The 16553-nt window shown below is 41.9% G+C and overlaps 1 protein-coding gene across 10 annotated transcripts in view; it reads left to right on the forward strand.

Moving 5' to 3' along the window:
- The window catches only part of GTDC1 (glycosyltransferase like domain containing 1), a 181218-nt gene extending 170876 nt beyond the window's left edge, over positions 1-10342 (forward strand). For all 10 annotated transcript variants that reach the window (XM_027695901.1, XM_027695898.1, XM_027695906.1 and 7 more), the window contains 3 exons: positions 1320-1390; positions 2099-2190; positions 9171-10342. In XM_027695901.1, the coding sequence (XP_027551702.1) occupies positions 1320-1390; positions 2099-2190; positions 9171-9254 (247 nt within the window). In that variant the 3' untranslated portion in view covers positions 9255-10342. The remainder of the gene's footprint in view (positions 1-1319; positions 1391-2098; positions 2191-9170) is intronic.
- The last annotated feature ends 6211 nt before the right edge of the window (positions 10343-16553 follow it).

Below are 16553 nucleotides of genomic sequence, written 5' to 3' on the forward strand. Positions count from 1 at the left end.
ACAAATTTTAAAAGTTTATGAAAAAAAACCCCAGCAATCATTGCTTAGCAAAAGCATTTGCAGAGAAACGTGTGTCTTTGGGGTTTGTGGATATGCATAGTTTTCTAGCATGAAAGCTGAGTATGTTATTCTTTATTTTCTTTTTTTCCTGTTTAAAATTGAGTAGATCTAAAGGAAATACAGTTCTTTCAGGGCACCTGTAATAAAGTACCAAGCCCAATATGCACATGAAGGTAGCAAAACCCTTTTGGATTGTCACTGAAAATAGAAAAGGTGAACGTTGACAAGATTTCAGATTTTTTATTCTGGGTGGGTGAGGGAAACTGAAGTTAAAAATAAAGTCCTCGTATGGTCAACATGTTGGAGGAAATTCAAAGCCTCTCATAAAATAAACATATTTTAAGAAGTGTTTTGAATTTCAGTGTGTAATTTCTGGCCAACAGAAATTACAGTTGTATCTTTGGAGCGACGTTATGTCAGATCAATGGTCATTATGCGAAAAAAATAAACTGAAACCTGGCTGCCTTAACCCGTTCAGTTATTAAAATGTGAGCACCGAGAGGGACAACTTTGCTTTAGATTCGCTACTGGAAAACTTTGCGCCATGGTGGGTGCAATTCTAAAATATTTGGGTTTGATGTTACAGGAGATATGTAAATTGTTCCTTGGAAAAAAAAAAAGAAAGCAAAAGTACAAAGCTCCGCGCGCGCTTTGGCAAAGGGATTTCATCGGTGGTTATTAAAAAATACAACAGTTTATGCCCTGAAAAAATAAAGGAAATTATCCAAAGCATGTGAATAAGCTCAAATATCCCAGCCTGGAGCACGCTGCAAGTTGTTCCTGGGCTATATTTAGCTGTAACCTTTGGAGTCTGGAAGTCTAAGGAGAGTCTCTGCCGTGCCAGGTGAGGGTGATGTGTGTGTCTGTGTGGGCACCCTGGTGTAGCCAACGTGCCCTTGTTTTCCGGCAGCGTTATTAAGCAAAGCCGTCCATACTTCACCATGTTGTTACATGTGTCTGTCTGCTGATTATAAAATGTGTTAAACAGTATTTAAAAAACAAAAAAATGCAGAGCTGCGCTTTGATTTATTCAGCGAACAAAACATATGCTCGCTGTTCTGTTCTATGTAATTCATATGATCAATAAAATTTTCTTTAAAAAGAGCAACTTTGGCATTTAGAAGGATTGTGCTGCTGAAGGGAAAAAAAAAAAATGTTTCCCTCTTGCTGCATGTAGGCAACCTCAAGGCTCTTGCACCGAAATAAGTTTTTGGCTGACTAACGTCTATTTTTGTGTATTTATGGTTTCTAATCCTCAGGATCGAAGCTGTGCATTGTGGCTGCTACCCGCTGTGTCCCAAAGCCTTGGTGTACCCAGAGATATTCCCAGGTAGCTGCTCTGTTCAATATTCCTTTTGCTGAAGGGTAATAATGTGATTCCTGCTAAAATCCGAAGTTTCAGGATAAACTTGAGCAAAAGCAATTGTTTATTTGGCAAGCCAACATGTTAGTGTTAAGGAAAATTTTATGTGTTTTAATACATTAGACGAAGTTTATATTTGCCATCTGTTCTTTTAAGATAACACAAAAGCAAGTTTTGAAATAGCATTCTTCATTGTTAGCATACACAACCCGTAATGATAGATTTTTGTTAAAAGGTCAGTGATGCTGCAATGGTTTGCAGATTTTTTTTTTTGATACGCAGAAGGGGAAAAAAAAAAAATGAGGCCTGAAAATCACACCAAATTATTTAAACAATTTAATACTTAATAGTATGCAACTGCAGTACAGGATACACACTAATGTAGTACCAGTTCTTTGAAAAATCTCATCACTAAATGTATCACATATGCATTGTGTTACATTAGAATAATGTATTTTAATCACCCAAAGGAGATGTCTAAACAGCACAACTACACAGTCTTATTTAGCATTAAACATCCTTGTGAGCTGAGGTAACCTTATAAAATCATGCTTAAATAATGTAAAACACGAGGCGGCACAGAGCAATATGCATTTTTAATTAGTAAAGTGACTAATATCGAGTGTGTGCTTTGAGGTTTTTGTTTCATTAAAAATGTATCTGTTTTTCCTGCAGCTGAATATCTGTATTCTACACCTGAACAGCTTTTTAAAAGGCTTCAGAATTTCTGCAAGAGACCAGATATTGTAAGGAAACATCTCTATAAGGTAGTTGTTTGGAATAGTTTTAGATGATATAATGCCATATTGAAGTACAAAGGAAAAAAAAAGCCCTTAAAAAAACAACATTTAATTAACATACTAATGTTTAAAGGAAACATGCTAGGGAGGGATATTAGTCGTTACACTAACAAGGATTAATTAAACTAGATGCCAGTTGTATTAACCTAGGTCTTATGAAATACGTGCACTTAATGCATGCTACATGCTTTTTTTAATTTATTGTTTTCTAAAATGACTGTCCTTTACATTTGGACCCAAGAGGCTTATAAAAATGAACCTGGATTAATGCAACTCATTAGTTTAAAAGGAAAATAAAAGAAAGATCCTACAATTATACTAATGAGGATAAGTCTACCTTCGTATCCTAATTTAATCTTCAAAAAAATGCAGGTGACAGGTATCAGGTAAGGTTTCTTTGGCTTTTGGAGTGATTCGAATGATTTTCGTAATTATTATTATTTTATTTTTTTGTAAGGTGTGTTGAGCATAAAAGTTTATCAGGAGTATAATTTACTGGTATTTGTCATGTCCTCCAGTTATTTCTGTAGAGAAAGTCCAGTTTCAGTGACAGACCCTCCATTCAGGTTTTGCTTGAGTGTTCAATGCTAGACCAACTTTCATGGATTTAAGTGGTGTATTTATGCTGCTGGGAGTCACACTTTTCTTTTTTTTCAAATTTGATTGTAGATGAAGCACTAAATATATTATTCCAGTGAAGAGCTGTTATTACACAATGCTCCTTTTAGGAGAATAACTGCTATTTTCTGCCCGCTGATATGTACATTCACAGCAGTTTATGACTTTTACTGTCCTGGCTCTGCCGTGGGTAGGTTGGATACACATCACCCCTGCATAACAGAGGTTTTTCAGTTGTAAAAAAACCTGAATTTAGCTCAAAGTCCTTAAAGGGGTGCATGGAAACACTCCCTGTGTTAACCCGTGCAATACAGACGTGGTTCCTTGAGCGTTCCCTGGCTGTTGCTGTCCAGGCACACTGTTAATGAGCAGGGCAAGTAATCTCCTCCTTAATTTGGAGTCTCGTGCTGCCAGCAGACCCAACCTCACCCCTCCACCTCCCTCCCTCTGGGGACCAGAAAGTGTTGGGTCCTGCTGTGTCTCGTCTGCCTCTCGACCCCTCGCAGGAGCAGCGAGGGTTCAGCCTATGCCTTGACTTTTTTTGTGACCTAAAAATAGACATTTACATAATGACACATCAAAGATGATGTTGTTTCTGCAGGAAACAGTTAAACCTCAAGAAAAAAGGAGAGAACCAAAAATGCAATTTAACACCCAATTTCAAGCTCATTATCTTTCATTGTCTATTAACTTGGCAATGGTTCAGAAGGTAGCTCATAATAGTTTAAAATGCTGACTGAACACTTCCAGTGTTCAGCATTACTTCTTGAGTCAATAGTATCGTAGAGTTATACATGGGGGCTTCAAAGGGAAAACAGTCCTTAAATGTTTACCTTGACATTTCCCAATGCTTCAAGCTCAGCTAATAGCTGTGTTCACGTGGATCTTCACCCTACGTGTGGATCCCCAGATCCTAAACAGAGCAAAGACATGCAAAAAACGGGAATAACGGTGGACAAAATACTGATATAAAATAGAACGGGTTGAAAACGTGTGTGCAAGCCCCATAGGAAAAATGCTGATTTTCTTGAAGGATTCTTCTCTTTTTTTAAAGAATTCCTTGAGCTGATTTGCAGGCAGAAGATGGATGTGTTTTCCTACCCCTCGTGCATGGGCTTGTGCAGCCCCGTTCAGATCTTCTGAGAGTTAGAACTGAATGTCTGCAACAGGTAGCAGCTGAGCTGAGTGGGGGATCGTTTTAAAATGAGTAAAGCAGAGCCTAATCCAGCACCTGTGAGCACCACAAGAAAGATCCCTGTTGTCTTTAATAGGCTTTGGATCAGCTCGGAGAATGCTGTTAGAGTTGTCTTTTTGTACCTACACCCACGTACGCCAAGTCCTCTTTCACACTGGAACCATCCGTAAAACCTCCTAGAAAATGCTGACTTAGAGCTGTGCTGTTAATGTCATTATAGGTGGAAGGATGCTGCTTTTTTAGGAAGCCGAAAAGAGTGAAATCAGTGAGGGTAAACAGCACTTGCACCTTATTATCACCTCTTTTTCAGATCACTATAATATTATCTCTGTTACAGTGGAATAGAAAAGGGACCCTAGCACAGGAGTCCATACTTAACCAGCTCCTTTTCTTTCAGAAACCTGCCTGCCACACTCTCTGCCTCAAGCTTATAAAGTATCTTTGCAATTTTGAAGGTAAAAATGTTTTAAAAACGAATAGTGCTTTTGCTGGTTGGAGATTCGGCTCCATAGGTTGGGAAGTAATTGCCATCAGAAGAATTTTGGCTTATCCTTTTACATATTGTTGGGATTTTATTACTAAGGATATCTACAGTAATTAGACAATGGACTAATTAAACAGGCAGTGTATTCTTTCAGCTGTCCTCAGTGCTTGTGCTGACAAAATTAGGGACAGAAAGGAGATAAATGGCAGCAGGGCAGTCGGCTTAGGGACAGGACACAGGGAGTATCCCTGTGAAAATGCACAGACCAAGGCATTAAACTGTAATAGCTTCACTGCACAGGGCAGATTCATGCTGGCAGACTTTTAGAAATGTCCATAATGTAAGCACCTATGAAAACCTTTCCAAATGATGCATTGCTCACCCTGGGCATTCTCACAGCACCAAGGGCTGGCTCATCTGCATTTCAACCTCGCCTTCTACCCGTCATTAGCAGAAGATTGAGATGAGAGGGAAGAAAATCTCATTTGTTATCAATTATTTGTTCTGTTCCAGTTTTATGGAACCAAACTCTAGTTCTGGGTGTTTTTAGCTGCCAAAGTAAGCACTGGAGTGAAGCAAGTAACAACAGGGCATCGGTCTGAGTACACCACAGAACCTGTCAGTGCTTGCAAGCACCCTATCTAGCAGATTTAAAGTTAAAAAAATAAAATAAAATGGGTCAAAGCATTTGTTTCTGCATTATTTTCTTTAAGTTTACCTTTCAGTTCCCTCACTTGAGTTTCTTAATTTAAAACAGCATGTATAAAGAGTATACAGTGGAGAGGGACAAGAAGAGTTGCCAAAAGCCAGGCATGGAAGGAGCTGACAACTTTAAATAATCTCTCCCAGCCCTCCCAGCTGAATGAGTGCTGGTTGACATGCTGTCAGCTTCAGTTCCTACAGAAAATCCTACTCTCACTCATGCTTGTTTAACGGAGAAAAGAATTTGGCCCACTTTCTGACATTCATCTTCTCATTTCCATCACACTACAGAAGCTCACCTGCCTAGGAAAAGACACATGGCGTGATTTTTTTTCTTTCTTACACCACTGTAGAAGGAAGTCTGCTGAATTCAAAGGGATTAAACTGCTGTAAAATCAAATTAAGATCCCAGTTAGACCGTAGACATCTGAATTGTTTCCAGTCTCAGGATTTGGCTGTGTAGGGCAGTTCTAACAAAACTTTCTTTTTTCTTTTTTTTTCCTTTTCTTTTTTCTCTGATTTGAGATAAAGCAGTATCTTGGGTATTTCAGGGAAACGTGTAGAAGGGAAAAGTGCTCCTGGTCCAGCTTTCATACTTAGGCAGCAGGAGACATTCTCAGCCTAAGGATACAGGCGCTGGACACGTGAGGATGCAGGGGAGCCTCACACCAGATGTCCCATCAACCACTCAGCCGTGTTGCAGGGAGCAGTAGCTGTTCATACTTCTTGTACAGTCCATGAAAAGAGCTGGGGACAATGCCTCTGCCTTTATCCTTACCCAATCCCCAGCAAAATTCCATGAGAAATTATTTTTTCCATAAGCAGCATGGTCTAGTAGAAGGTGTCCCTGTGCGTGACAGGGGGTTTGAGCAAGATGATCTTTAAGGTCCCTTCTAACCCAAACCATTCCATGATTCTATGATATATTTACAGATGTTGTTAAAAGCATTTCCCTCAGTTGGCTCAGGTTTTCCCCACCTTTAGCTGCATTGACTCTTGTTCTGGAGCTGGTCTCCTGGAAGCAGGAGCTCCCCGTCCATCTTTTGTGTATCATTCATTATTTTGTAAGCATTTGTCAAACATTTTCAGTATCCCAGTCTTTTAAGTCTCTCCTTGTGAATGTTATTCCATGTTTATATTCTAATCTCTCATCATTCAAGCCGTTTTGATGCTTGAGAGCTGTTTTTGTGCTGGTGTGATCATTGCTTTATAAAGTATTCTAGACCGTGCCATTGGTTTATGTGATGTGTAGTACTCTGATAATTTTCAACCTGTTCCTTATGGAGCAAATCCTACTGTTTACTTTTTAATGGTGAATGTATACTGAGCAGATGTTTGCTTACAGTGTTCTCCAGATCTTTTGTCCTGGGTTGATAAAGTTAATTCAGAGCTTTATAGGGTATGCAAATAGTACAAGCATTTCCATCCATCCTGCTGGCTTTCTGTTCAGCAGCAGAACGTGTTTGCAGAGGGAAAAAAGAAGGAATTGTGTTGAATTTGTGCTTTTACCTGGTTACCATTAGGTGCAGGTCGGAAAGAGGTGAGAAACACAAGTGAGAAACTTGTATTTTCCTCCTGAGATTACCAGTTTCCACTGAATTTAATTTAAAATGGTTTCAGAGGTGGCTTAGATCTGCTTCTCAAGGTCTGTGTGGGAAGGTTGTAGCAGCCTGGGAACTCTGGAGTGCAGTGTGCTGTGTCCGTGCTCTCCCATCTCTGTTTCAGTGCTTAGGCATGGGATCCTAAGTAAAATGTATATAACATAAGGATTTCTTAGGTGAAAGAAAACTTTGGTTGCTTGTTTAGAACATGGAATCACAGTGTAGTTAAGGAAGGTGCCTCTGGAGGTCACCTAGCCAGGCTCTGATCCAAGCAGGGCCAGCTTCGGAGCAGGATCTGACTTCAGAGCTGGATTAAGTTGCTCAGGGTTAGACTGAAGTCTTGACACTTTTCTTTCCCATATGTTTGGCTGATCTAGGTGAAATCCACCTCTAGCTTAGGAGATTTGCTCAGGTGGGAAGGTCTGCTGGACTGTGGGACACAGTTTAAGCATTTTGGGTCAGCCTTAGGTCTTCAAGCAGTGTGTGGGTCTGTAAGCAGCTGTGAGGTCTGCTAGCTAATGTGAATCCTCACTGTGGAAGAAATGAGCTGGCAAGAAGGCTGTTGAAGTTGCCTGATAGCTCCTTTTGGGGTCTAGCCATAGATGTATAGACATAATATACATGCAGATAAATCTATGCATAGGTGGCCTGTACTTGCCTTGCTCTTCACTCTCAGAGATATATATCCAGGAGACTTCAGCTCTTTGAAAATCATGCAAACATTTAGGTTGGGAAAGACCCTTAAGATCATTGAGTCCAACCATTAAGCCAACACTGCCATGATCACCACTAACCCTTGTCCCCAAGTCTTGGTCCGTAGCTCATAGCAGTTGGCTGCACTTGTGGAGCAGGATTAAAGCATTCCTTAGGAAAGCAGTTATGGATGCAACTTTCAGCAGAAACATCAGGACTTGGAAATTTTTGTTCTGACAGCTTCTAGGGTAGTTTTAGAAAGTAAATGAAAACTGGCAGATGAGCCACAGCCACTGCAAAACAGTGGATGGAGAAATGGGTCAGAGGAAGTAGAATTGACTGGGGAAGAAAAGTTGCAAAAAGCATGAAAACTCTTTTTTTTTTTTCAGTAAAGTTTATTCAAAAGTACCTTGAGAAAGGAAGCCTGAAACTGTTTTCCTGCTGTTGTAGTTGGTTGGTGTGTTCTGAACCATCCTATGCAAGGTACCCACCAGTGTGTCCTGCGTAGATTCACATACAAAATTTGAGGGTTTTTTTGTTTAAAGACATCAAGAATGAAATGAGTTTTAAAAGGCCAATATAAGAAACAGTTTGGTCAGGGAAATACTGTTAATCTACTGAGGAATATTATATAGCTCTGCCTCGGGCCTTACAGTGCACCCAATTCATGTAAAAGCAATGGTGTCTTTTGATGGTGGTTTCCAAAGGTGCTTGGAGTTTGAAAACTGAGCTCCAGAAATAATTGCTAAAAACTGTTTTACACCTTGTTCCTTCCCCCTTACTCACTTGCAGAGGGAAGGAGCTGGATCACAGAGTAAATCTGATCTGATACAAACTGGCTCTGTAAATCACTTTGCTGCCTTGCCTGCAAAATCTCAGGTTTTGTGTTGAATAATAGACTCTAAAATCTTTTTTTTTTTAAGATGATTTTTTAAAAAGTTCATAAAATGTGTGCCAAATCAGAACTGTCTGCTTGAACTTCAACTGTCCTGAACCAGCCAGTCTGGATGGATGAACACTCCTTATTGAAATCTAAAGGTTAATTCTGGGTCTAATGATGGCAGAGTAGATATTAAGTGTTTCAGTTCTGATCTTAGGACACCAGAAACAAGTAAGTTGATTATTTCATGAAAGATATTGTATTGCTAGTGACATTATGCTGCCTGTTCTTCATGGGGAAATCTTGCTTTATGTGAAAACTTTGCTTCTCTTTATCTCTGCATATTTGATAGCTGTTGATGGAATGATTGTTTGTTGAAAAAATGAGTGTCCAGACCTTTGCATATTTATCGCTCCCCAGAAGAAAGAGGTTACTCTCAAATAAAGCCCAGACTGATGATGTCCAAGCAGGAGAACTAGGCCCTCGCTCCTTCTGCCTCGTGGTTCTGCCATGTCTGAGGGTGAGAGGGGCAGGTTGGTCCCCATGGGTGTTCCATCTGTGGTGTGTCTACTGAGACCAACCAGTAAAGCAAAGGGATATTTGATGGTGCTCATCCAGGAGCAAATAACCTGGGCCTGATGACCAGCTTACCTGTATTTAAAAAAACCCACTGAATTCACGCCTCCAGAAACCCTTCCTTGTGTGAGAGACGTCCCCTTTGTGTCCCAGCTTCTAACACGGCTCCTTGTGCTTCTCTCTTGTGCTTCCTCACAGGGCGAGACGGCCGGGTTTTCTTGGGCAGCGCTCGGCAGTAAATTCAGGTCTCTGCTCGCAGCAGAACCGAGGGAAGATTTGTGACAGATGGGGCTAAGTCACAAACTTGCAGCCTCAGGCAGAATTGTGGAAGTTTCCAGAGTGTGCCCATATTTACCTGATCAGAGAGAAAAGAAAATCTGCAGAGGAAGCCGAGCCTGGCTGCTTGTCATAGCTGACACAGAGCCATCTGCCACAAACCTGTGGCGGCTTCAGATCTCCAATCCCTGCCACCACCCCAGCTCAAATTAAATACAGATTCTTAGAGACGTTATGATGGTTACACATGTCCTCGGCATCACATGCAGGAGACTGTTCAAAAAAAATATGTGGCCTGTTGTGTAACCGCACTCATGTATCCCATATGTGGTGCCACATTGAATTTCCGGTTGAATCTGTTTTTATCCTTTGTACTGGATGACATGGTGCCTGAATTCTTTCTTTTTGCCGACACGATGGCAGCCAAGCTGCAGCTTCAAACGCTCACACTTGGCTGAGTTTCTACCTAGGTTGCCAGGTTATCATTGGAGCCTTATTGTGTCCTCAAAGGGCCACAGGGCCTGAAAGGAGGATCCGAACGCTGCCGGACTAATTGGGCAGCCATCTCCGGGTTGTTGGGAGGCAAAGGGCTGCTTGAGCACTTCTCTCTCTCTCTCTCTCTCTTTTTTTTTTTTTTTATTGCAAATTAATGACTCTCTGGCACAGGGGTTTTTAAGTGAAGGTATTAATAAGGGGTCTGGCAGGTAATCCCATGATTCGTGGAGTTACATTTGCATTTAATTAATCTTAAAGAAAGCTGAAAGATAAACAGCTGTAATTCAAACTAGCATGGGAAATATGCTACATGGTGCCATCTATCCGATAAAATGAAAGCCGAGACACTTGTTTTATTTCTCTCAAGGATGGAGAACAAACAGATAACAATCAAAATACTTCCAATAAAAACCAGTAGTTTAAATGTAATGGCAGTTCATCAAGAATCTTTGCATCCAGTTGCAAATACAGTCTTTTAAAGATAAATCACTTATGATTCCAGCAGTCAAGCCGCTATATTTGTTGATGTAAAATGTTTTGAAGATGTAGATTGTACAATAAATTTTTAATAAAGTGCCCACTGCAATTTTTAATTAGCATATCTCATTCATGTATAAGTGTGTACATCTATCTGTATGTTTATCACCATGCATATCCTTGTGTCAGAGTCAATGAATGCAATTGTGTCTTTATCTGATGTAGTAGGATCTGGTTTGCAAGCGATAATAAAACCTTATGGCAATTCCAAGATTTTCAACTCTGCTCTGGCAAGAAGGAAGAAGAGGACTGGGTAAGATGTGAAGCCTGGTAAGACTTCTCTTTGTGGACAGGTATGGTCTTCCTTGGATCAGGCAGCTCCTCTCCCTGTCATGACAGGTTAAGGATGCAAGCTGGTCCCCTTCCAGACAGGTACCTTTGTCCCTTCTGACACCATCAAGATGCTGAAATGTCCTTTTTCATGTGCAAGAGAGAGCATGTGGTACCTTTCCTTAAAATTACTCCATTAAGCAATCAAAAAAAACCCAAGGAGGCCCAGTGGTGTCAGGCATTTTCCTAGCACTGCAGAGTTGTAATTTTGCAGTAATCATCTCTTCTATGTGGATTCCTCCTTCTTTCTGCTCAGCCAGAGCCCAGCTTGGCTCTAGTTGTTGCATGTGGTTGAGTAGACATGGTCTTCTCAAGAGGGTGTGCATAGGTCTGGTAGTCATCTTGGAAAAGCCAAGGAGCAGGACTTGCCAGGCACTTCCTACCAGAATGTATCATTAATGTGCACCAATGTTATCACACCTTGCAGCAGCAAGAATAAACTGGAGTATTTTTGGTCTTTACTGCTGGGGAAACTGAGGCATGGTACAATTAAAGCAAATTACCTCAAGTATCACAGTGAGTCATTCTCCAAACCAATAAAAGGGAAAGAGGAGATGCTGTAATGCTGCACTAGGGCTTGTGGTGAGCAGACTCAGTACATCAAAGCTGTGTGGTTTCCAGTGTAAAACTCCTGCTGTCCTCAGGGCATGCCCTGAGCAGCTCCACAGCCAAAAGAGGTCTTGCCCAACCCCTTGGTGAGCTGGTGTTCTGCCTTGCTTTATTACTGATCAGTGATACTTCAACCATGCCCAGCTCTGTCTGGTGAGCGAGGCTTCGTCTTGGTGGAAAAAAAACCCTCCAAGTTACAAACCTTTACAAGTAATGTTTTATAATAGAAACATTGTGAGGACTCTAATTGCAGGGTAATAAATAGCAGTGCTGCCTTATCTTCTGGTATTTCTTTACATTCTTAGCAAAAATGCACAGCTACTCTTGAGCAGGGATGAAAATTCCCCATCCCTGGACATGTTCAAGGCCGGGTTGGATGGGGCTTTGAGCAACCTGGTCTAGTGGAAGGTGTCCCATGGCAGGGGGGAAACAAGATGAGCTTTAAGGTCCTTTCCAACCCAAACTATTCTGTGATTCAATGATTCCATGTCCTTACCGCACCTCCTAGAACCTGCAGGTTGGCCTTGTGTTGGGGGCCATGCTGGCCTAATTCAAGAGAGAGATGTGGGGCTTCCAGGTAGATTCTTCCCCTACTGTCCTCCAGCAACCTGCTGCAAACTGAAACAGCCTGCAGAGTTTTGCCTGGCAGTTTCAGCAAAGCAAAGGAGACTGTTGCCCTGCACTGCTTCATTTAAACCCTTCACTTCAAAAGGTCAGAGAGGCAAATTGGGATCTCGGTCCCGTTGTTCCTACGCACATGAGTAAGCGGTGAATGCAGAGACCTAATCCTATGAGTAAAGCAGCAGAATTAGACCTTGACTTACTTTCATTTTTATTGATGTTTTACCTGTGTTGACACAGCAACGCTGAGTGCTTTGATACAAGTTTCAGTGCAGAGTCAAAGCCGGGTTTTCCTGACTTGTGCCAGCCTTGCCAGGCAGTGCCCCGACCAGACAGCTCCTCCTGCATCAGTGACAGGCCAGGCACCTAATCCTACAATCCTTTTGTCTTAGCATTTGAGATCACAGGAAACACAGGTTTATTCTACATGAGAATTGCCTTTTCCCGGATAATGGAAAAGAAAATCCTAAAACAACTAGGGAATTCTGTGGCAAACCGTTTCCAGCCTTCCTACCCCACTCCGGTGCTGCAGGCACGGCGAGGAGCCGTGGCACAGACCGGCTTCCATCCCTGTTAGCAGCAACGAGACCTCTGCCTCAGCTGAAAGCTGTTCTGAATTAGGAGGTTAGATTTTTCTAATTGCGTTTTTAAAGACCGAGCCAGCAGTTCATTAGAAATCACGGAGCAAATTCTGCTTCTCTATTACACCAATATAAATCTTGAATGAATTTATATCAGGATAACTGGGAGGGTAGAATGTACCTCCCATCTTGTTCCTCAGATTATTAAAAGTTAAAGGGCCTTGAAAATTAAATTCACCTTTCCCTGTTCAAGCTGTTTACTCTGGTTTTTATTCCAGAAAGGACAGTTGAAAATAATTAACCAACCTCCTTTCTGCTCATAGTCACTTTTAAGTTGGGTTCTCATGTACTAGCCCAAGACTAGTTTGTGTGGAAAAGACCAGAGGGCATTTTCTTTCAAACAAATTGTTTTCATGGGAATAATTTCCTAGAGAATTATATTAAAACCTTTCCATGAATCCTTGATTTTTTGGGGGAAAAAAAAATTAAAAAATTAAAATGTTTTCCTCTTATGCATCTTTGATTTGGGGGACTTGGCAATTTATTTGTGGATATAAACGAGCACCTTAATGAAAGTCCTTGAGGATTTTGCCTTCTAACAGGCTAACCTTATTTAACTGAAATACTTCTCAGCGAGGCTTCATCTTGCAGGAAAATTTTGCCTCTGAGTTACCAACCCTTGCAAATCAGGCTTTATAATAGAAACACTGATAGAACTTTAATTATAGGGTAATAAATAGCATCGCTGCCTGATCTTCTGATATTTCTTTAGATTCTTAGCGGAGATACACAGCTGTTGCTGAAAACTGATAATCAAGTGCTGTAGGGGCCGGGAGTTATCCCCCCCGCTCTCCGTGGAAGCAGCAGCGGGAGCGGAGCGGGAGGAGGCGGCGGGACCCGGGAGCGGCGGCGGCTGCGGGGGAGGCCGGGAGGGGACACGCCGGGGATGAGATTGGGGGGGAATCGGGACCCTGGCACCCAATATTCCACCCGAGGAAAAAGGTTCTGCCATCCCGATGAACGGCCGAGGGGATGGAGGTGTGGGCAAAAGCAGGTTAAACGGGGCCAGTGGCAGCTATAATGATAAAAATTATAAATAGTAAAAATACAGCAATAATAATGCGATAGGCGTGAGCCGGGGGCGATCGCTGCGGGGCGGCCCCGCGGAGCGCTCCGCGCATCCCGGCGCATCCCAGCACAGCGCTGCGGGCGGAGCGGAGCGCAGCGTCCCCGGGAAGGAGGGGACGGACACGCTGCCCGCCACTTTTTGCCATCGATATTACCGATAATAAAGATACTGTTTTGCAAATAAGATGCTTTTGTAGCATTTCTGTACGCGGACGGCAAAGAGAAAGAGCCTCCCCCACCCCCGCAGTGGTTTTCCGCGGGTGCGGAGCGGCTGCTCGGGTGCGCAGCTTTCCCCCAGCCCTGCGCGCCTCCGGGTGCCCGGCTCCATCTCTCCTACGGTTCCTCCAATAAAAACTCAACCCCAAAAGACACCAAACGAACAACAAAAAAAAAATACCCCCAAACCCCGCAAGAAATCCCGGGCAAGGAGCGCGGCGCTGGGGAGGGATGGGAGGGATGCGTGCGAGGGGCTTAACCCTTGGAGCTTTGAAGGCAAAACAAGGAAATACGTCGGAAAGGCATGTCTGTAAACAATGATAATTAGCCTTTTCAAAAATCATAACACTGATTAAAATCTCGGATTCATTATTTATTCATCACAGAACCTCTTTGCAGACCTGGGAATAGTGATTAAAACCTAAGTGCTTCTCAATTTTGCACAGCTCGAGAGGAGCCTAAAAACGGGTTAAAATGGAAAGGAAAGAGGAAACCAAGCAAACAGAATTCTTCTTTTAAGAACCAATACTTTCTTCTTCCCTTCCTGGCAGGAATACTCTTATTCCCCCAAATTTTGGTATTATGAAAATGTTTCTCATACTAAGTACAAGTGTTAGACTGAATCCAGTTGGTACTAAAATTGCAAACACACTTTCACTCCTTGAAAAGCCAACAGAAAGGAACTTCTTTTAACTCCATAATAGCAGGTTACGGAGTAAATGAACAACTGATGGTCAACTGGCCAATTATGGTATAAATATCCGTTGTTTACAGCGAGGTGTTAAATGAGCCTTTCGAGCACAAAGGATCAGACTGTCTAAGCTACAATTTGTGCTTCATCCCATTATGTCTCCCCGAAAAAGGCCCGTGCCGTTGTAGGTAATGTGCGGCAGAACATATTTCTCTCTGTTGATTTTAGTTTGCTTTAATTCAATACACACTCTTGTTTACTTTTTAAAATTTAAATAAATGCCAGCATTGTATAATTTCTATGTTAACAAAGCAGTGAGCAAAATCCCTTGTATGTTTATAAAATATTATTGTTTAATTCACATAGTTTAGGAATTCCAAATGTTGAGAATAGGAAGGAGGCCAAATACCATCTGTTTATAACTATGATGCATCATCATATGTGTACTTTAAAAAAGAAGAAGGAAAAAAAAAAAAGCTTGGTCAATCATGCCACTGTTCTATCTGTGAGGAATATGGTGAGGATTTAAAATTGCTCTGTGCAGTTCTCAGGAAATTTTAGCGTGGTTTAATTCCGAGCAGGGATGTTACAGGAGTTGCTCGTGTCTGTGTTCCTGTCAGAGGAGCTGCAGGAAACACTCACGTGCCCCAACCACTGCAGGCACGAATTCAATCACTTTCTCCCAGCCTCAATATTCCCCACTTCCAGAGACTGAGAAACAAAACCTGAAAGATTTATTTAAACTCCTTATAGATTTGAAGGGGGGGTTGGGGGGGAGGGAGAAGGAGGGGTGCATTTGGGGCTTCATTTTCAAGTGCTTCATACATTCGTGGATTTTTAAGGACAGAAGGAAAGCATGAGGATTTTGTAGCCTGTCTTGCAAAACACAGGCTATAGACTATCATTCAGCTGATTCTGCAAATAGCTTAAAAAAAAAAAAACACCCTCTGTCAAATCTTAGTAGTTTTAGGTCCAAGTTAAAATAGGTCCTCGTTAAAAATAATACATTCCATACTCCGGAGCGGTACGTAACGTGCATTTTAAAGAGAAGGTAGTCTGCAGGCTTAAAAACAAAGAGAGTGTCTCCAAGTTAAGTAGATAAGAAGATTTTTTTTTTTCCAAACCCAAGTTAATTAGCTAGTACGTCAAGCCTCATAGATGTCTTCCTACCTTTCAAGGGCTGAAGAATCCCCAGTAAATGTACTTAAACTTCCTAGCGAGGGCCAGTGAGATGAATGCAGAGATTAGGGCGAGTATTACCGTGCCTTCTCAGTGCATCCCAGCTGCAGTTCATCCTACTATTGATAATGATGCTTGGAGTTACTGAGGTGGTTTCTGAAACTCACATATGGGGTCCTTTCCCCAAGGATGAGGAATAATAGCGGCACTCAGGTGGTATGGGGAGGGTAAGAGCAGATTTGCAGTTATCTTTGCCTGGTGCGTGGTGACTTTTCGGTTGTGCTGATTTAATAAATGGAGAGGTGCATTCAGGACAAGGGCTGTAATTCTCTGATACAGATTTTGGCTTGTGTTAACAAACAGGAAGGGGGGGAAAAAGCACAGGTGAAAGGCAAGAACTGTCTGGGCTTGCTGGAACCCAGCCCTGGCAGAATGCTGGTGCAGTATGAAATGTTTTGTGGCCAAACTCTCAGCAATTTCTGTAATACCACAATTTAGCATACTGTGCACTGCACTGAAGTGTCTGGGACTTTGTTTTTTGGACTTCTTCCTTTCTACTGTTGCATTTAACTTGCCTCATGTTGAATTACTTAGCTGCACCCAGACAGAAAGTTACCATTTCTTTAGCAATACACACTGCACCGGGCTGTTACTGCTAAAACTGCCCATGAGGGTGGGGGAGCCTTTCCTGTATGTTTTCCAGTCTTTAAGGTAACTCTCTGAGACAGTTTATTATCTTGAAAGACTTTAATATTTGTAATTAGAAAAAGGAAATGCCTCACACACCTTTCTTAAGTAATCTTTGTGGAGCTGGCTCCATCAGAAGGGATAATTTGCTACCGTGCGATGAGTTTAATCTGCTTGCACTGACATTACAGGAGTGAAAAACAGGACAAAAGGCACCTTCTGTCACTGCGA

Source organism: Neopelma chrysocephalum, unplaced genomic scaffold (genome assembly GCF_003984885.1).
Source record: "Neopelma chrysocephalum unplaced genomic scaffold, ASM398488v2 Primary Assembly neopelma1_103b, whole genome shotgun sequence".
Classification (NCBI taxonomy): Eukaryota; Metazoa; Chordata; class Aves; order Passeriformes; family Pipridae; genus Neopelma; species Neopelma chrysocephalum.